This window comes from Pseudophryne corroboree, chromosome 5 (assembly GCF_028390025.1).
Source record: "Pseudophryne corroboree isolate aPseCor3 chromosome 5, aPseCor3.hap2, whole genome shotgun sequence".
Taxonomy (NCBI): Eukaryota; Metazoa; Chordata; class Amphibia; order Anura; family Myobatrachidae; genus Pseudophryne; species Pseudophryne corroboree.
This window is the reverse complement of record NC_086448.1, coordinates 639,808,587-639,830,899: the sequence shown is the minus strand read 5'-3', so window position 1 is coordinate 639,830,899 and position 22,313 is coordinate 639,808,587. Positions and strand designations below refer to the sequence as shown.

At 46.9% G+C, this 22,313-nt stretch overlaps 1 protein-coding gene across 1 annotated transcript in view; it reads left to right on the top strand.

The window, feature by feature from the left end:
* Nucleotides 1-20,827: 20,827 nt before the first annotated feature.
* The window catches only part of KCTD1 (potassium channel tetramerization domain containing 1), a 146,315-nt gene continuing 144,829 nt past the window's right edge, over nt 20,828-22,313 (top strand). The window contains exons 1-2 of the mRNA XM_063923635.1: nt 20,828-21,244; nt 21,388-21,530. Of these exons, the coding sequence (XP_063779705.1) occupies nt 21,193-21,244; nt 21,388-21,530 (195 nt within the window). The 5' untranslated portion in view covers nt 20,828-21,192. The remainder of the gene's footprint in view (nt 21,245-21,387; nt 21,531-22,313) is intronic.

The window sequence follows — 22,313 nt, the reverse complement described above, 5'->3', positions numbered from 1 at the left end:
ATATTGTACATTTTTATAGAAAATAAAATAAAAATTAGTGTTTGGGACTGGGAAGGGAGTGGGAGGAGGACATGAATGCAATTTTGTTGTCCAGGGCTTCCATTAACTTAATAGCACCTTGGATGCAGCGCTACCAAGTTAATGGAAGTCTTGGACAACAAAATAACCAGCAGTGGGTGACAGGGAGAGGGTGACGCCAGAGAGAGGGTGACAGCAGTGGCTGACAGGGAGTGGGTGACGCCAGGGAGAGGGTAACAGGAAGAGCGTGACGCCAGGGAGAGAGTCACCAGGGAGAGGGTGACAGCAGTGGGTGATGCCATTGAGAAGGTGACGGGGAGGGTGATGTCATAAAGAGGGTGACAGCAGTGGGTGATGCCAGGGAGAGGGTGGCAGCAGTGGGAGAGGGTGACGCCAGGGAGAGGATGACAGCACTGGGTGATGCTGGGGAAAGGGTGGCTGTAGTGGGTGCCAGGGTAAGGGTAACAGCAGTAGCAGTGGGTGAGAGTGTAAAAGAGAGAAGTAAAGGGTGATGGGAACAGACAATTATATTGGTATTTACTTACATGGACCTGGGCTTAGAACTGCAGGGATCGCCTGTGACAAGAGCAGCCTGAACAGGAATCCGGGGTCAGGAGAGAGAGAGTGAGAGAAGAGGGGAGAAGCGGGGGATCGTGGCCCCTCTCCCCCTCTGGCCAGACTGGACTCACTGGGGTATATTTACTAAGGTCTCGATTTCATTCGAGTTAGTACAGAAAAAAAAGCCATCTCGGGAATTTACTAAACACAAATCTCAGCAGTGTTGGGGCTATTCGTATTGAGATACACTGCCGACCACACAAATATGAATCAATAGACCAGCGGTCAAACACGGCTGTTTTTAATAGAACTCAGTAATTTACTAAGAATTTGTATTCTCAATCACTGCCGACAATAGCCAAATACTGCCAGGAAAGCATAGAATTTGTAAAAAAAAAAGAGCTTTCAAATAGACCTGCTTTTTGCTGGCGTGTTGTGATAGTCATGCACAAATCAGTGAGATCCGTGCATGCTTATCTGTGGAAAAGGGTCTGAATGGGTTAAAAAATGTAAAAAAAAAAAAATGTGTGAGGTCCCCCTCCTAAGTATAACCAGGCTCTGGCTCTTTGAGCCAGCCCTGGTTGTTTAAATACTGGGGGGGAAATTAGACAGGGGTTCCCCATATTTAGACAACCAGCACCGGGCTCTTAGTCTGGTCCTGGTTCCAAAAATACGGGGGACAAAAGACGTAAGGGTCCCCCGTATTTTTAAAACCAGCACCGGGCTCCACTAGCCAGGGACATAATGCCACAGCCGGGGGACACATTTATGTAGGTCCCTGCAGCCGTGGCATTACCCCCCCAACTAGTCACCCCTCGCCAGGGTTCCCTGGAGGAGTGGGGACCCCTTAAATCAAAGGGTCCCCTCCCTCCAGACACCCAAGGGCCAGGGGTGAAGCCCGAGTCTGTCCCCAGCACCCCTGGGCGGTGGGTGCCGGGCTGACCTCCCCCGCTTACTGGTACTTGGAGAACCTCAAGTACCAGCATGCGGGGAAATAATGGGCCTGCTGGTACCTGTAGTTCTACAACAACAAAAAATATCCAAATAAAAACACAACACACACACCTTGAAAGTAAAAATTTATTAAAACACACTTACACACTCACTCACTCATACATACTTACCTACATCCAACGCCGAGAATCATGACCACTTGACCAGTAGAATCCAATAGGGGTACCTGCAAAAATTTAAATTATACTTACAAACTTCGTTCTTGAAGTAATCCACAGGAGGGGGGGGGGGAGAAAGGAGAGAGAGAGAGAGAGACAGTAACCTGGGTATCATGCTGCTGCGGAGGAGGAATGAGAAGGGAGAGTCCTGCCCATTACCACACTGACTCCTGCTTCAGGGCCACTGCTGCTGTAGCCGGCATCACGGCTAGCTCCAACGCCAGTCACCGCCACCACTTCCGCTTCCAGCGCTGCGTGTGAGTGATTGGACAGCGGATCCAGCACTGGATCCGCTGTCCAATCACAGGTGCCTCGCTGACATAGGGGCGGTGTCCCTGTCAGTGAGGCACTTGTTTAAGTGCCGCTTTCCCCATCTTTTTTAATGGGCTTTTACAGCCCAGTGCTTGTCCCCACCCCCCGCCCAGTCCTTGTTCCCATTATCTATGGGAAGCACTGCTATCAGTGCCTCTCAAAGTACTTTAAGGACCTAAAATTAGTAGACTAAAATAAAGAAGATACTTATGACACAGAATATGTGTCATAAGTATCTTCTTTGTATTATTTTAATAATTAATCACAGGGGAGGCACTGCCTCCCCTGCCTCCCCTGACTGTGCATCCCTGGTGTGGACTGTGCAGAGTGGATGCAATTTGATAGGAAGGTTTATGAAAGTTATGTGGGCGGTTCTGGAATTTGATATGCTTGCCTCAAGAGGTGAGCTTTCAGGGAATGCTTGAAGGTTTGGAGACTAGATGAGAGTCTTATTGTGCGTGGTAGAGCATTCCACAGAGTAAAAGTCCTGCAATCGTGACTGGGAGCGAGTAATGAGTGTGGATGAGAGACGCAGGTCTTGTGAAGAGCGAAGAGGTTGGGTTGGGAGATATTTTGAGATAAGCAAAGTGATGTACATTGTTATAGTTTGGTTAATGGCCTTGTATGTGAGTAAAAGTATTTTATATTGAATACGGTAGAATACGGATAACCAATGGAGGGACTGACAGAGTGGATCTGGAGACGATGAACGTCTAGCGAGGAAGATTAGCCTCGCAGCTGCATTCAGAATGGATTGTAGTGGTGAGAGTTTTGTTTTGGGAAAACCAGTTAGGAGACTATTGCAATAATTAATGCGGGAGATAATGAGAGCATGGATTAGAGTTTAAGCAGTGTCTTGTGTAAGGTATGGTCGTATTTTAGATATGTTTTTTTAGATGCATGTGGGGAACAAAGGACAGATCAGAGTCAAGGATGACACCTAGGCAGCGAGCTTCTGGGGTAGGGTAGATTGTCGAGATTTCAATAGTGATAGAGATATCAGGTTGGTACCTACTATTGGCCGGTGGAAATATAATTAACTCTGTCTTTGAAATATTAAGTTTGAGGTGGCGAGATGTCATCCAAGGTGAAATGGCAGAAAGGCATTCAGTGACACGGCCCAGTACAGATAGAGACAAATCAGGGGAGGATAGGTAGATTTGAGTATCATCTGCGTACAGATGATACTGAAATCCAAAAGAGCTGATTAGTTTACCAAGAGATGAGGTATAGATAGAGAAAAGCAGAGGACCCAAGACTGAGCCTTGCGGTACTCCAACTGAAAAAGGTAGCGAAGAGGAGGTAGATTCAGAGAAGCGAACACTGAAGGAGCGATTAGATAGGTAGGATAGGAACCAAGAAAGGGCTGTGTCTTTAAAACCTAGGGATTGTAGTGTTTGTATGAGAAGAGAGTGGTCAACAGTGTCAAATGCAGCAGATAATTCTAGAAAAATAAGTAGTGAGTAATGGCCTTTAGACTTTGTAGTGACCAAATCATTAACCACTTTAGTCCGTGCTGTCTCTGTGGAGTGTTGGGAACGGAAGCCTGACTGAAGTGGGTCCAATAAAGTGTGTGAATTAAGGAAGTGTGTGAGTCGAGTGTAGGCAAGTCTCTCAAGCAGCTTAGAGAGACAAGGGAGCTGAGAGATAGAGCAGTAGTTTGAGAGAGCGTTAGGGTCAGAATTTAGTTTTTTCAAAAATAAGATTTTACTTACCGATAAATCTATTTCTCGTAGTCCGTAGTGGATGCTGGGAACTCCGTAAGGACCATGGGGAATAGCGGCTCCGCAGGAGACTGGGCACATCTAAAGAAAGCTTTAGGACTAGCTGGTGTGCACTGGCTCCTCCCCCTATGACCCTCCTCCAAGCCTCAGTTAGGATACTGTGCCCGGACGAGCGTACATAATAAGGAAGGATATTGAATCCCGGGTAAGACTCATACCAGCCACACCAATCACACCGTACAACTTGTGATCTGAACCCAGTTAACAGTATGATAACAATGAAGGAGCCTCTGAAAAGATGGCTCACAACAACAATAACCCGATTTAGTTAACAATAACTATGTACAAGTATTGCAGACAATCCGCACTTGGGATGGGCGCCCAGCATCCACTACGGACTACGAGAAATAGATTTATTGGTAAGTAAAATCTTATTTTCTCTGACGTCCTAGTGGATGCTGGGAACTCCGTAAGGACCATGGGGATTATACCAAAGCTCCCAAACGGGCGGGAGAGTGCGGATGACTCTGCAGCACCGAATGAGAGAACTCCAGGTCCTCCTCAGCCAGGGTATCAAATTTGTAGAATTTAGCAAACGTGTTTGCCCCTGACCAAATAGCTGCTCGGCAAAGTTGTAAAGCCGAGACCCCTCGGGCAGCCGCCCAAGATGAGCCCACTTTCCTTGTGGAATGGGCTTTTACAGATTTTGGCTGTGGCAGGCCTGCCACAGAATGTGCAAGCTGAATTGTACTACAAATCCAACGAGCAATAGTCTGCTTAGAAGCAGGAGCACCCAGCTTGTTGGGTGCATACAGGATAAACAGCGAGTCAGATTTTCTGACTCCAGCCGTCCTGGAAACATATATTTTCAGGGCCCTGACAACGTCAAGTAACTTGGAGTCCTCCAAGTCCCTAGTAGCCGCAGGCACCACAACAGGTTGGTTCATGTGAAAAGCAGAAACCACCTTAGGGAGAAATTGAGGACGAGTCCTCAATTCTGCCCTGTCAGAATGAAAAATTAAGTAAGGGCTTTTATATGATAAAAGCCGCCAATTCTGACACACGCCTGGTTGAAGCCAGGGCTAACAGCATCATCACCTTCCATGTGAGATGATATTTTAAGTCCACAGTGGTGAGTGGTTCAACCAATGTGACTTAAGGAACCTCAAAACAACATTGAGATCCCAAGATGCCACTGGAGGCACAAAAGGAGGTTGTATATGCAGTACCCCTTTTACCAATGTCTGAACTTCAGGTACTGAAGCCAGTTCTTTCTGGAAGAAAATCGACAGGGCCAAAATTTGAACCTTAATGGACCCTAATTTTAGGCCCATAGACAGTCCTGTCTGCAGGAAATGGAGGAAACGACCTAGTTGAAATTCCTCTGTAGGGGCCTTTTTGGCCTCACATCACGCAACATATTTTCGCCAAATGCGGTGATAATGTTTTGCGCTTACATCCTTCCTGGCTTTGACCAGGGTAGGGATGACTTCATCTGGAATGCCTTTTTCCTTCAGGATCCGGCGTTCAACCGCCATGCCGTCAAACGCAGCCGCGGTAAGTCTTGGAACAGACAAGGCCCCTGCTGGAGCAGGTCCTTTCTTAGAGGTAGAGGCCACGGGTCTTCCGTGAGCATCTCTTGAAGTTCCGGGTACCAAGTCCTTCTTGGCCAATCCGGAACCACGAGTATCGTTCTTACTCCTCTCCTTCTTATGATTCTCAGTACTTTTGGTATGAGAGGCAGAGGAGGGAACACATACACTGACTGGTACACCCACGGTGTCACCAGAGCGTCCACCGCTATTGCCTGAGGGTCCCTTGACCTTGCGCAATATCTGTCCAGTTTCTTGTTAAGACGGGACGCCATCATGTCCACCTTTGGTTTTTCCCAACGGTTTACAATCAGTTGGAAGACTTCTGGGTGAAGTCCCCACTCCCCCGGGTGGAGGTCGTGTCTGCTGAGGAAGTCTGCTTCCCAGTTGTCCACTCCCGGAATGAACACTGCTGACAGTGCTATCACATGATTTTCCGCCCAGCAGAGAATCCTTGCAGCTTCTGCCATTGCCCTCCTGCTTCTTGTGCCGCCCTGTCTGTTTACGTGGGCGACAGCCGTGATGTTGTCCGACTGGATCAATACCGGTTGACCCTGAAGCAGAGGTTTTGCTTGACTTAGGGCATTGTAAATGGCCCTTAGTTCCAGGATATTTTTGTCTCCAGGCTTGACCATAAGCCCTGGATATTTCTTCCCTGTGTGACTGCTCCCCAGCCTCGCAGGCTGGCATCCGTGGTCACCAGGACCCAGTCCTGAATGCCGAATCTGCGGCCCTCTAGAAGATGAGCACTCTGCAACCACCACAGGAGGGACACCCTTGTCCTTGGTGACAGGGTTATCCGCTGATGCATCTGAAGATGCGACCCGGACCATTTGTCCAGTAGGTTCCACTGGAAAGTTCTTGTGTGGAATCTGCCGAATGGGATTGCTTCGTAGGAAGCCACCATTTTTACCCAGAACCCTTGTGCATTGATGCACTGAAACTTGGTTCGGTTTTAGGAGGTTCCTGACTAGCTCGGATAACTCCCTGGCTTTCTCCTCCGGGAGAAACACCTTCTTTCTGGACTGTGTCCAGGATCATCCCTAGGAACAGAAGACAAGTCGTCGGAACCAGCTGCGATTTTGGAATATTGAGAATCCACTCGTGCTGCCGCAACACTACCTGCGATAGTGCTACACCGACCTCCAACTGTTCTCTGGATCTTACCCTTATCAGGGAATCGTCCAAGTAAAGGATAACTAAAATTCCCTTCCTTCGAAGGAATATCATCATTTCGGTCATTACTTCAGTAAAGACCCGGGGTGCCGTGGACCATCCCTACGGCAGCGTCTGAACTGATAGTGACAGTTCTGTACCATAACCTGAGATACCTTTGGTGAGAAGGGTAAATTTTGACATGAAGGTAAGCATCCTTGATGTCCCGAGACATCATGTAGTCCCCTTCTTCCAGGTTTGCAATCACTGCTCTGAGTGACTCAATTTTGAATTTGAACCTCTGCATGTAAGTGTTCAAAGATTTTAGATTTTAAAATCGGTCTCACCGAGCCGTCTGGCTTCGGTACCACAATAGTGTGGAATAATACCCCGTTCCCTGTTGCAGGAGGTGTACCTTAATTATCACCTGCTGGGAATACAGCTTGTGAATGGCTTCCAAAACTGCCTCCCTGACAGCGGGAGACGTCGGTAAAACAGACTTTTTGGAAACGGCGAGGGGAATACGTCTCGAATTCCAATTTGTACCCCTGAAATATTACCTGAAGGATCCAGGGGTCTACTTGCGAGTGAGCCCACTGCGCACTGAAATTCACTGAGAACGGGCCCCCACCGTGCCTGAACTTGTAAAGCCCTAGCGTCATACTGAGGGCTTGGCAGCGGCGGAAAAGGGTTTCTGTTCCTGGGAACTGGCTGATCTCTGCAGCCATTTTCCTCTCCCTCTGTCACGAGCAGAAAAGAGGAACCCTTTTGTCCGCTTGCCAACCAGGACTGCGCCTGATAATACGGCGTCTTATTTTGAGAGGCGACCTAAGGTACATCCCCTTTTTTAAGGCAATTCCAAATGCCGTTTGGAATCCCTGACCACTTTACTGGTAGATACAAAGCACTTATACTTGATGCCAGTCGGCAAATATTCCGCTGTGCATCATGTATATATAGAAAAGCATCTTTTAATTGCTCTATAGGCAATAATATACTGTCCTTATCTAGGATATCAATATTTCCAGTCAGGGAATCCGACCACGCCACCCAGCACTGCACATCCAGGCTGAGGCGATTGCTGGTCGCAGTATAACACCAGTATGTGTGTCAATACATTTTAGGATACCCTCCTGCTTTTTATCAGCAGGATCCTTAAGGGCGGCCATCTCAAGAGAGGGTAGAGCCCTTGTTCTTACAATCGTGTGAGCGCCTTATCCCCTGTAGGGGGTGTTTCCCAACGCACCCTAACCACTGGCGGGAAAAGGTATACTGCCAATAACTTTTTAGAATTATCAATTGTTATCGGAGGAAAACCCACGCATCATCACACACCTCATTTTATTTTTCAGATTCAGGAAAACTATAGGAAGTTTTTCCTCACCAAACATAATACCCCTTTTTTTGGTGGTATTCATATTATCAGAAAAGTGTAAACATTTTCCATTGCCTCAATCATGCAATGTGTGGCCCTATTGGAAATCACGGTTGTCTCTTCACGTCGACACAGGAGCCAGTATCCGTGTCGGCGTCTGTATCTGAGGTAACGGGCGCTTTAGAGCCCCTGTATGAGACATCTGGACATGCACAAGCTGAGTAGCCGGCTGTCTCATGTCAACCACTGTCTTTTATACAAAGCTGACACTGTCACGCAATTTCAACAGTACATCCACTCAGGTGTCGACCCCCTAGGGGGTGACAACACTATTACAGACACTCTACTCCGTCTCCACATCATTTTTCTCCTCATACATGTCGACACAAAAGTACCGACACACAGCACACACACAGGGAATGCTCTGATAGAGGACAGGACCCACTAGCCCTTTGGGGAGACAGAGGGAGAGTTTGCCAGCACACACCAGAGCGCTATATATATACAGGGATAACCTTATATAAGTGTTTTTCCCTTTATAGCTGCTGTATTGTTTATACTGCGCCTAATTTGTGCCCCCCTCTCTTTTTTAACCCCTTTCTGTAGTGTAGTGACTGCAGGGGAGAGCCAGGGAGCTTCCCTCCAACTGAGCTGTGAGGGAAAATGGCGCCAGTGTGCTGAGGAGATAGGCTCCGCCCCTTTCTCGGCGTCCTTATCATCCGTTTTTCTATATGTTTTGGCAGGGGTTAAATGCATCCATATAGCCCAGGAGTTATATGTGATGCATTTATTTTAGCCATATAAGGTTTTATCGATTTATTGCGTCTCAGGGCGCTGCCCCCCCAGCGCCCTGCACCCTCAGTGACCGGAGTGTGAAGTGTGCTGAGAGCAATGGCGCACAGCTGCGGTGCTGTGCGCTACCTTATCTGAAGACAGGATCGTCTTCTGCCGCCGATTTCACCGGACCTCTTCGCTCTTCTGGCTCTGTAAGGGGGCCGGCGGCGCGGCTCCGGGACCCATCCAGGCTGAACCTGTGATCGTCCCTCTGGAGCTAATGTCCAGTAGCCTAAGAAACCCGATCCACTCTGCACGCAGGTGAGTCCGTTTCTTCTCCCCTTAGTCCCACGATGCAGTGAGCCTGTTGCCAGCAGGTCTCACTGAAAATAATAAACCTAAACTAAAACTTTCACAAAGAGCTCAGGAGAGCCCCTAGTGTGCACCCTTCTCGTCGGGCACAGAAATCTAACTGAGGCTTGGAGGAGGGTCATAGGGGGAGGAGCCAGTGCACACCAGCTAGTCCTAAAGCTTTCTTTAGATGTGCCCAGTCTCCTGCGGAGCCGCTATTCCCCATGGTCCTTACGGAGTTCCCAGCATCCACTAGGACGTCAGAGAAATGGGAGTAATCACTGCATGCTTGAAGAGTGAAGGAAAAATACCAGTAGAGAGAGAGAGAGATTACAGATGTTAGTTAAGATAGGGATGAGCACCAGAGACAGAGCTTTACTTATTTGTGAGGGTAAAGGATCAAGAGGAGAGGTAGTAGAGAAGCAGGATGAGAAGAGTGATGATACTTCATCTTCATTTGTGAGATCAAATGAAGAGAGAGTGCCAGAGGATTCAGGTAAAGAACAGAGCAGGTCACTGGCTGCTGAAGAGCATACCATTTTATCTGGGATCTTATCAATCTTCTCATTGAATTAGGAAGCAAGATGCTGTGCCTTGATAGTGGCTGGTGGGGTAGGTGAGGGAGGATTCCGAAGTGATTTAAATGTATTAAAGAGTCGTTTGGAGTTAGAGGCTTGAGCAGAGATAAGAGTTTGGAAATATGTTTGTTTGGCAGTGTCCTGGGCATTTCTATAAGTGTGGTAGACAGTCTTAAAAGTGAGGAAGTCACTTGAAATACGAGATTTACGCCATTGACGTTCAAGTTTACGTGTATTTTTGTAGTTGTCTTGTTAATTTGGAGTGCCATGGTTGACATCTAGGCCTACGTGGAGTGTGATGGGTAGCTGGAGCCACTTCATCAAGGGCTAGTTCTAGAGTCTCATTCAGGTGTGATACAGCCATCTCAGGAGAGGTGAATGCAGAAATAGGTGAAAGCAGTTGTTGGAGTGAAGTGGAAAGTTCTTGAAGATTAATTGTGTTAATATTTCTGCGGATTTGAAGTGGATTGGAGGACTTCAGCAACACAGAGTTTGAATTAACGGACGAGAGCATGCAGGTGATAAGGTTGTGATCTGAGAGGGGTAAAGGAGTGTTAGTGAGTTCAGAGACGGAGCACAGTCTGGTGAAAACTAGATCAAGGCAGTGGTGAATACTAGATCAAGGCACTGTAATGCCATATTGTGTAATAGGCATTACAGTGTGTGGCAAAACGTGTAATAGACATTGCAGTGTGTGGCATAATGTGTAACCATCATTACGGTGTGTGGAATATTTTGTAATGGGCATTATGGTGTGTGGCATATTGTGTTGTAGACATTACAGTGTGTGGCATATTGTGTAATAGGTATTATGGTGTGTGGCATATTGTGCAATAGGCATTATGGTGTGTGGCATACTGTGTAATGGGCATTACGGTGGGTGGCATAATGTGTAATGGGCACTAATATACGGAGGAAAAATTACAAATAATGTAAGGGGCATGAATCAGGATTTTTTTTCCTGTGGTAGGCAATGCCTGGGCATGTGGTTGCAAAACTGGGGTATAAGGTAGTCTTTTCCTGCAATGCCATGGCCCTTGCAGCAAAGCCACGTCCCTTACAGCGAGACCATACTCCTTTTTTGTGGTGCACGCCTACAAATTCTTTATACTTGCAAAGGTGTCCACCCCACTGTAGCTCCTCCCACATTACCCACAGCACCGCCCACCACTGCCCACCCACGGGAATTCCTGAACCTATTTTTCTAGCACTGGTTAGGAGGCAGGACTCCTCTATCAGTCCAGCAAACACAAGGGGCGGGATATACTAAAGGAAAAATGCGGTAAAACCCCCAAAAACGGGTGTATTACCACATTTTCAAATGTACTAAGACCCTACCGCAGCGTTTTCGCCGTCAAGGGTATCGCCATCTCTGGATGGCGATACCCTATAGAAGCCTATGGGCTTCTTATCGCCGACCGCCGCAACCCGCCGCCTCCGCCGTAGATGCTGACCCCCCTCCCGGCATACCTTCCTCCAGGGTGCCCTGGTACCAGAAGGCAATCTCCTCCTCCACCTCCTACCCCTAGCAACGCAGCCGGAGGTCCTTCCGGCTGCAGGGGGGAGGAGGAGGCGCCGGGGGCAGCCTACTGCTGCTTCCCGGTGTCTAGGCAGTGTGAAGATCCCGGGGAGGTGATGAAGACCCCCGCAGACTACCTCACAGGTATCGCGGGGGGCCTCCGTCAACACATTGCGATATTGATCGCATATGTTAGTACATATGCGATCAACATCTCTGCGATAAGCGCCGAGGGCCGGCGATGTATCTTAATACATCCCGCCCAAGATCAGCCCTGACTCCCTAAGGTAAGGGGCAGTAGGGCCTCATTTGCTCTCTGCACCTGGCCATTCATCCTACATCGCTCAAAATGGTCTGCGGAGGAATAGGGGAAAACTCATTGCTGATCTTGGAAGCAGTGGGCCCCTTGGTCCTCAGGGGCCCCAGTGCAGTGCATCTGCTTCACCAATGGTAGTTCGCCCCATGCCCGAGGCACCCAGATTGGGAACCACTGCCCTATATATTTAATAATTTGCATGCATGAGGTCATTCTCACCAATACACATTTTTGTATTTTCAGAATCAATTAATAGCATGGCGATTGTCTTTACAATGGGGGTAATTCCAAGTTGATCGCAGCAGGAAATTTTTTAGCAGTTGGGCAAAACCATGTGCACAGCAGGGGGGGCAGATATAACATTTGCAGAGAGAGTTAGATTTGGGTGGGGTATTTTGTTTCTGTGCAGGGTAAATACTGGCTGCTTTATTTTTACACTGCAATTTAGATTGCAGATTGAACACACCACACCCAAATCTAACTCTCTCTGCACATGTTATATCTGCCCCCCCTGCACTGCACATGGTTTTGCCCAACTGATAAAAAATTTCCTGCTGCGATCAACTTGGAATTACCCCCAATCTCATATATTATTGAGTTTTATATTTTCATTTTGTGGAAAAACGATGAATAGAATGCCAGATGCATCACAATTTTAAAACAGGTATAAATCACTGATGCTGTTGTGAGACAATCACAAATGTTATGTCCGCTGTGTATAATTAGATGGCCCAGTATACTAATTACCACAATAACTGCTGATTAACTTTGTGTAGGAAACATTCCAAATAATTTGTGCAAAATATTATTTAAAAAAAAATAGAAACTCTAGCTTTATTATTAAGCCATCCATCAGTTTGAAATGAGAACAGATACGTGTAATAGAGTCCAAGTTTGCCTGACATGCGCGATGCCGGCTGAACTTGGATGTTTTTTTTAAAGGGACAGTCATTTACAAGGCAAACCAATGCTTTATAAGTGATTGCCCCTTTAAAAAAAGTCCGCGATCGTCCGGCATCCCACACCTAGGACTCCATTATATCCCGCCGCTGATGATCTGTTTGATCTGACCTTAAAATTAATTCTATACTTCCTCTCAGGTCCCAAGTAAGGTTAAATGGTTAAAGGAATATATTCTGTAACCATTCATATTATTAATGTAGATGCATTAGGAGTCTGAATCATACTGTAGGAAGGAATAGAAGTGTTGAGGGCAAAGATTTTGGGACATATTTATCAAGCTAATTCTGACCTTAAAATGTGTGGGAAAAGGTGTTTCAGGAGTCTATGTACTAAGCCTTGGAGAGAGATAAAGCAGATGGAGATAAAATACCAGCCAACCAGCTCCTAACTGCCATTTTTCAAACCCAGCCGGTAACATGGCAGTTATGAGCTGATTGGCTGGTACAGATGGGTCCACGGTTATCTTGAGTAGTTTTCTGCGCCTAGGCACAACATTATTTATTAGCACAAACCCTTCATCTATTGTTCTCAACTGCAATACAATACAGAGAACAATACAACAGGGGATTAAGTCATTACATCAGGGGATTAAGTCTGACTGGCCAGTCTCAGTTAATCCTATTAAAGGTCAAGATAAATGTGGACCCATCTGTACTTTATCTCTTTCCAAGGCTTAGTAAATAGACTCCTTAATGTGTTTAAGGACATAATTAAGGGCCTGATCTGAGATGGAAGGAAAGCAACAAAAAAAAAATCAAGTAAAGGGGGGTACTCATGGAGAGATCCATGCTTAAAATGTAAGCAATCTGACTAGATTGCTTAGATTTTAAGAACAGATCACTCGTGTGTATCCCTCACAGCGATAGCCGCACATCGCTATCGCCGGTGCTAGATTGTCCTGCATGCAGACTCAATCTACCACGTCACTCATTTCACCCGCTGGGTGAAATGAGCGGCCCCCCGTCCTCCCCCGCATCGCTCAGCACACATCGCGCTATGCTGAGCGGTGGGAGAGATGTGTGCTGAGCGGTTCGCTCAGCACACATCTCTCCCGTGTATATGGCCCTTAACTCTGCAACTGGACAAACCATGTGGCACTGTAAATACATTTATTTATTTATTTATGTGCATGAAGGGTAACACATAAGCACACATCGCGCTATGCTGAGCGGTGGGAGAGATGTGTGCTGAGCGGTTCGCTCAGCACACATCTCTCCCGTGTATATGGCCCTTAACTCTGCAACTGGACAAACCATGTGGCACTGTAAATACATTTATTTATTTATTTATGTGCATGAAGGGTAAATACTGGCTACTTTATTTTAAAACACAGCAATTTATATTTGAGTTTGGACATGCCCCACTCACATCTAATTCTCCCCCACCTGCAGTGCAGCTTGGTTTTGAAAAGGTGCAATTATTTGCTCTCTTTTGCTTTACTCCCACCTCATAATCAGGCTGTAATTGTTTCTACAATTGAACAAATGATACACCATATTGAAGATATCTCTTGCTTTATGATCCCAGACATCACCATAGATTTCTAGAACTTTTTAGAAGTTAATTGTGGCAGCAAAAGATACTAGTAAAAGGACCCAGGACAATCCGTTTGTCCACAGCTTCGCTCTGTCTCGTCCCTCACTCTGTACCATATGTACCTCTATGCCCGCTCCTCCGTGCCATCCCACCCCCCACTCTGTCCCACTCCACCACTCTCAGTCAACTGCTAAGTACCCCTCTGCACCATTAGCCGGATTAAGGGGGGGTCACAGGGGGTACATTACCCTGTGGTAGGTGTATATGTTTCTGACTGAGTGTGACAAATGTATATATGTGTATAAGTGTGTGACTATGTTTGTGAATGTATGTGTCTGTGTGAATGTATGTGTATAAGTGTGTAACTGTCAGTGTGTAACAGTATATATGCATGTGTATACGTGTGAGACTGTATGTATGCTTATGTGTTTTTATATATATATATATATACTGTATATATGTGTGTGTGTGTATATATATATATATATTTATTGTGTGTGTGTGTGTGTGTGTGTGTGTGTGTGTGTGTGTGTGTGTGTGTGTGTGTGTGTGTGTGTGTGTGTGTATATATGAGTATGAACGCATGCATTTCCTGCCAACCATCATGTTTTAGTGGGACCGTCCTGTTTTTCGGGTACTGTCCCACGTGTAGGCTGGAGAAAAGGTACGGATGGAACGCTCCCACCTGCTGTATGAATGATGCTGGGGGCAGCACAGCAGCTGGGGAAGTGATGTGCATGCCCCCTGCGTGAAGTGAAATTTTTGCGTGACGTGTGTCCATGCTCCCTGTTTATGTACACACAGAAGGCTTGAGCACTATGGCTCTTATTGAGATGTGGATGAGTAGCGGCTCATGCAGCAGAGTACCGATGTTCAGTACTTTGTGCATGGACCAGACCCGTACTACATGTGCGCAGTACGGGTCTGTGGCGACAGACAAAAGGCGGCATCAGATTGTCAGTGATTGACAGTCTGATGCCGTTTGGGGGCAGCGACGGCCTCCATTTCTCCAAACAGAGGCGTGTCTCCGGGGACACAGTAGGCCAGGCTCTCTGTCAGAGGACGGATATTTCCTGGCCTCTTGGTAGGTATTGTGGCGGCCGGCTTGCGCAACCCCTTGGGTCACGCAGCCAGCCAATGCTTGTCGAGATTTAGGGGGTTCGGGATGTAGCCGTCGGTATTGTGACCAACTAAATCCCCATCCTTGGACATAGTTTGTATCAGTAATGCAGCTGGAGGCATGATGCCTACTGCTGCATTACCACATTAGTGCTATCGCTGCTTTTATGTAAGCAGCAGCGATAGCTACTCCGTCCACATCTGAATGAGGGCCCCCCAGTCTTAAATGCCCCGGGCCCCCCAAAGCCTTAATCCAGCTCTGTTCTGCACCCACCTTCATCCTGATTCTCCACCCCACCTAATCCCCGCTCTGTCTGTCTGCTGCTATGACCTTCTCTTCCGCTTTCCCAGCTCTGTCCTGATCTGTAACCCCCGGAGGGTCCACTTTCTCCCCGCCAAGGGTCTGTCCTGTTGCTCTAGCAGTGTATGTATACTGCGGTGTGCCATACAGTCACTTGCAAAACCATCTTATTCCACACACTTATGGGCCCTACACACTGGACGATAATACCCAAAGATATGAACGATCTCGTTCATTAATGAACGAGATACCGTTCATATCTTTCAGTGTGGAGGCACCAGCGATGAACGATGCGCGGCCCCCCGCTCGTTCATCGCTGGTGCCCCGTCGCTTGTGCATGCAGGCCAATATGGACAATCTTGTCCATATTTGCCTGCACTGCTATGGAGCCGGGTGACAAGGGGAGTGAAGAAACTTCACTCCCCCGTCACTGCCCCCCCCCGCCGGTTCGCCCGTTGGCCGTATCCGCCGTCGGGCAGCTTGGCGGCGGATCTGCCAGTGTGTAGGGCCCATTACACTTTCCATCCCACCAACATCAAATTTCCACTTCAACAACTGTATACATAACTGTTAGTGAAAACATGAAGGAGAGCATAACTGTGGCTAATGGTCCTATTTATTAATAACCGTGGCGCTGCCATGATTTATAACAGTCAGTATCGCAACAGATATTTTCACTTTGATGATGTCGTAAACCAACTGGACATACTTCAAAAAGCTTAACTTTTTCGGAATTGGGTACATAGGGGTCAGTCAGTGCTCCTCCATTGATGATACTGGGGCTGTGATCTTCACAGGTAGTATGCCTTTTGCAGGAGATTTCTGTAAAATCTCCTGATTTAAGCTACTAAAACATAGAAATGATACATAAGCTGATACCCGCCCTGCAAACGCCTGGACACACCTGCGTTTTTCCAAACACTCCCAGAAAACGGTCAGTTGACACCCATAAACTCCCACTTCCTGTCAATCTCCTTGCGATCGGCTGTGCGAATGGAGTCATCACTAGAAGCAGTGCTCTTTGTACCCGTACGCCGCACGTGCGCATTGCGCCCCATACGCATGCATAGTTTTGCAGTTTTTTTAACTGATCGCTACGCAGCGAACATCGGCAGCTAGCGATCAACTCGGAATGACCCCCTATAACAGACAATAACACTCTTCTGAATGAGATTGTGCCTCTGCAGCAAAGCATTCTGGGTGTGGTTCAAACCTGATAGCTGCTGTGCGTTTTTGCACAGCGGGCGATCAGGTAGTAACTTTGCATGCGTATGCACCGCAATGCGCACGTGCGGAGGACAACAACAAAGGCCATTGCCGGTCAGCGACGGGATGGTGCCAAAAAATCCGAATTCACAGGCGTTCGCAAGGTGATTGACAGGAGGAAGCCGTTTGTGGGTGGTAACTGACCGTTTATTGGGAGTGTCCAGAAAAACACAGGCGTTCCCAAGCATTTTCAGGGAGGGTGTGTGACGTCAGCTCCGGCCCCGATCACCCTGATGTGATCGCACTGTAGGAGTAAGTCCTAGGCTGCGCAGAGACTGCACAAAGTGGATTTTTGCAGCTCTGCGTACACATGGGATCGCACACTTGCATGGCGAATTTACACTCCCCCTGGAGGCGGCGACTATCTGAACGCAGGAAAACAAAGTTAGCAGCCCAGTGTTTAGGGTTATAAATTACCCTCTCTGTCTATTCAGCTACACTTTCACAGAAACATCTTCCACAGCTGAAAAAGTGTTGGTGTCAATCTTAGCAATAAAACAAAGGCAATACAATGTATCTGATAAATGATATATTTCTTGACAGCACTCCTTCAGACTGCAAAACCCATATGCCAGAAGTTCCCAAACTGTGCCACTACAGTCCATATTTTAAGGATATTCATGCTTGAGCACAGGTGACGTAATTATTCCCCTTTCATACTGCCAGCAATAACCCGGGTTATTGCACATTAACGCACAGCAACCCAGGTTGCGACGCAGTCTGAAAGGGCCCAGTTGGAAAAATCCAGGTCGAGGAACCCGGTATTTCAACTCAGGTAGCAAGCAGGGTTGAACACATGGAATGGTGTGAACGCATAAGCCGGGTCGATGTGACCTGTTTACACCATAGGAAGACGCGGCGCTTGGAGATCATCTAATCTCGTCTGCGGTGATGTCCCCAACCAGGCAATAAGCCAGATCGGGCCGTCTATCCGAAAGGGGTCTCGCCAAGTCTCACCCGTGTACAAATCTCAGATGCGACTCAGCAGTAGCAGTGTGAAAGGGGTATTACTACCCCAATCGGGTTCGTTATGTAAAATTGGTGGTTGGGATGCAGGCAGTCACATGACCGACAGCAGCATCCTGACACTGAAGATCCCGAAACTGGACAGGGTAAGTATTTTAACCATGCCCGGCCCTAAATCTCCAGAGGTGGCAGCTATGGCTAACCCTTGGTGTGGGTTGGGGGGGTGCTATAACTAACCACCCCTTCGTGCCTAACCCTAACCCCCTCCCCAGTGACTAACCCCAACCCTGACCCTCAACCCGTACCCCAGAACTTGCCTTTGGAATGTCAACTGTCAATGTTCCAGCACCGGTCTCCAGAGTGGTGTTGGGATTCTGGCGTTGGCCCTGACCGCCACAATGCCAAATGCATCCCCCGCAGTCAATTTGATTTAACCATCTTGGTTCAGCATGGATATTCTTAAAACCTAGACTGTAATGGCAGTTTGGGAACCTCTGCCATCTTATATATAAAATTCATTGGTCTGTTTGTTTGTTTGTTTGTTTGTCTGTCTGTCCAGTTATGCATTCGGACACCCCCACACCGATTAGGATGAAACCAATGCGACATGGTACAGTTGGATCCTGACCAGGTTTTAGGGGTATTAGGATCCCAGTTGGTGTACGCTGGATAGAACTTTTACCCAGGAGCCTGCTCTGAGCCTTCTACTGGATGGATTTGAATAAAAACTTCACAGAGTGGTAATATGGGATCCCAGAAGACATAGTAGGGGGTTGAGCTCCTGGTCGAACCTCCCGTTTGCGTACACCAGACACCCAACTGACTTTCCAAACATTTGAATTCCCCCCATGAAGTCTGTTCTGGGACTCCCACTGGATGGATTTGGATAAAAACTTTAATAAACTGTAATATCTGACAGGAATAACCATAATTCAATTACCTAAACTAACTGACTGAATTAACCATAAATCAATGAACTAAGGGCCAAATTCAGAGTTGATTGCAGCAACAAATTTGTTAGCAGTTGGGCAAAACCATGGCCCTCATTCCAAGTTGTTCGCTCGCTAGCCGCTTTTCGCAGCAGTGCACACGATAAGCCGCCGCCCTCTGGGAGTGAATCTTAGCTTAGCAGAATTGCGAACGAAAGATTCGCAAAATTGCGAATAGAAATTTCTTAGCAGTTTCTGAGTAGCTCGAGACTTACTCAGCCACTGCGATCAGTTCAGTCAGTTTCGTTCCTGGTTTGACGTCACAAACACACCCAGCGTTTGCCCAGGCACTCCCCCGTTTCTGCAGCCACTCCCGCGTTTTTCCCAGATACAGCAGCGTTTTTTCACACACACCCATAAAACGGCCAGTTTCCGCCCAGAAACACCCACTTCCTGTCAATCACACTCCGATCACCAGAACGAAGAAAAATCCTCGTAATGCCGTGAGTAAAATACTAAACTTCTTAGCAAATTTACTTGACGCAGCCGCAGTGCGAACATTGCGCATGCACAGTTAGCGGAAAATCGCACCGATGCGAAGGAAAATAACGAGCGAACAACTCGGAATGAGGGCCCATGTGCACTGCAGGGTGGGCAGATATAACGTGCAGAGAGAGTTAGATTTGGGTGGGGTGTGTTCAAACTGAAATCTAAATTGCAGTGTAAAAATAAAGCAGGCAGTATTTACCCTGCACAGAAACAAAATAACCCACCCAAATCTAACTCTCTCTGCAAATATTATATCTGCCACACCTGCAGTGCACATGGGCCCTCATTCCGAGTTGTTCGCTCGCAAGGCGAATGTAGCAGAGTTACACACGCTAAGCCGCCGCCTACTGGGAGTGAATCTTAGCTTCTTAAAATTGCGACCGACGTACGCGCAATATTGCGATTACAAACGAGTTAGCAGTTTCAGAGTAGCTCCAGACTTACTCTGCCTGTGCGATCATTTCAGTGCTTGTCGTTCCTGGTTGACGTCACAAACACACCCAGCGTTCGCCCAGGCACTCCCACCGTTTCCCCGGCCACTCCTGCGTTTTTTCCGGAAACGGTAGCGTTTTCAGCCACACGCCCCTGAAACGCCGTGTATCCGCCCAGTAACACCCATTTCCTGTCAATCACATTACGATCGCCGGAGCGAAGAAAAAGCCGTGAGTAAAAATACTTTCTTCATAGTAAAGTTACTTGGCGCAGTCGCAGTGCGAACATTGCGCATGCGTACTAAGCGGATTTTCACTGCGATGCGATGAAAAATACCGAGCGAACAACTCGGAATGAGGGCCATGGTTTTGCCCAACTGCTAACAAAATTCCTGCTGCGATCAACTTGGAATTACCCCCATGGTTTTGCCCAACTGCTAACAAATTTGCTGCTGTGATCAACTCTGAATTACCCTGTAATTACTAAAATAACTGAGAGAAATGAAGGTGGGCATTGTGTACCCAAAAGCCTTGGAATAGCAACATTGATAACAGAATGAAAACGTTAAACCCATCTTGCAATGTAAAAGTAATTATAAAATGGAAAAACTGGGGATTAGGGCGACTGGTGACACCACAAGAAAAGGCACTGGGGAGACACCTCATGGGTGTGTTGGAAGAGTTACTAAGCTACGAATTATTTTTAAAACATCAGTTACATCCAACGCATTGATAACAATTTGAAAATGCAAATTCAGGCAACGCCGGGTCCTTCAGCCAGCAGGCTATACATTTCCTGACAAATCTCTGCATTAAAAAGTAAGCTAATGGCTTAAAATAAACCAATACAAAATACGCCTTGGTGACTAGGGGCAATGCATTTTGGCATTATTTTTAAGTGAGTAAATAGCTAAAGAATATGTGTTTATGAAATCACCCACCAAGGTGATGTAACATGGCAGAAAAAGTCTTAAATGGAATAGCCGAATTTGAGAAGGGAAGGAGAGGCAGCGATGTCTACTTATCAGTGAAATGTAGATTTGTTGTAAACTGTACCAGTATTGATGTTTGTATTTTCTCTTTTATCACGTCTAATGTTTAAAAAATATTCAGACTAAAATGCATGGAACTTCTTCAATCTCTTTTGTAATTCTGCATGGTTGAACATTTGAAATGAGTTTGTGCATCACCCTGAGGCAATGATTCAGACTTGATTGGGGTAAATCAGCTTTCTTGTGCTTATTTTTCTACACGTCATTGTGGAAGTTATATAGCCAAGGGAATTAAAAAAAATCGTGCTGTTCTGTTGCCAAAAGATCACACAAGCTTTGATCAGACAGGAGGTGATCCTTATCAACAAGTTGCACGACCTTAGTACAGTGACATTGTCAGGTCAACTTGGGGAAGTGGGGAGAGAGACACATCTAAATACAAATAAAAAGAAACAACCAACAATCCTTATAATTATCATCATCTGCTGCTTTTCTCTCTTCTGGCAAGAAACACTCCATCCATTTGCAGAAATCGCCCGAGGAAACCTTACATCAAAACTAATCACAACGATTAAAATCAGCTTTTCTGTGCAAGAGGAGAGTAATAAGCAAGTTGGAGGCTGTGCGTTTCCCCCCTACTCACACACAGAAAATACAATCAGGAACAATACATGCTACAAACTAACTAAAATATATATGTATGCATTATTATCAAAACACAGAACGGGGAGGTTACTTGTGAAACAGGGTAATTTAATTTCATTTTTTTTATTCTGGAGATTGATTTAGACTGGAGGTAGAGGCATGAGCTAATTGTATCCTGATCCTTGCCTTGAGGGGTTTCAAAGCCCTGGAGCAACTATTCTCTGTATTTTGTTCTCTCTACCTTAGCCAAGCTATTCCATTTCTCTCTGGTGTGGCGAGCAGAGCAGATCGCTAGAAGAAAACAGGAGGAAGAGAAACAAAAAAAGAAGAGAGAAATAAAGGAGAGAAGGGGGAAGTTGGAAAGCAGACTTTGTGTTTCCATGTTTCAGGTAAGATCTGACGGTTTCAGCTCGCTATTATTAGCTAAGGATGGTATGGCTGGCTGGGGACTTTAGGGCGCAACTTGCTTTTACGCATGTGCCAGGTTCCTGGTTAATCTTTTTTTTTTTTTTTTCCTCCTTCTTTCATCATCACCACTTCCTTGCTGCACTCACAAGGAATAAAGGCAGCAGCAGCGATCGGTGCCTGGCGCTGTATGTGTGTGTGTCAGGGAGAGCATTGGAAGCGGGACGTGCGCTCTGAGCTAGACCTTGCTTGCGCTCCAAGGGTGGGGGGCTTCCAAATCCTGGCTGTACAGTATGTGCAAATATACCGATGCTTAGCTAGAGGTGCCCTGATTGGGAATGATATCCTAGTCGCGTGTTCCGTCCTGGGTCCCTGGATGCGCTCTTGCGCTCCGGAATCTGTGCGCTTTGCGCCCGTATTCTCCTGCTGCCCGCATTTGCGCTGCACGCTGTAACACCTGATAAACTCTCGCTACTTTAGTATCTTGTATCTTTCTTCTTTTCTTTGTTTCTCTCCTCCCCCCTTTCACCTAAAGCTTCTGATCTATCTTCATGAAAGACGCCATTGTGCTGCTGCAGCTATTGCCCCGGGGCATGGAGGGATTTTGTACCATTGTTTTGCTAGGGGAGAGGGCAAATTGTAATTGTTAGCACTTCGTGGCTAATACTAAGGTTGTACAGCAACAGCCGCTCGCCCACCTGTGCCTACCAATGGGTTAAGTGCAGATTTGATTGTTTCTCGGTGCAGGAAAGACAACACTACCGGGG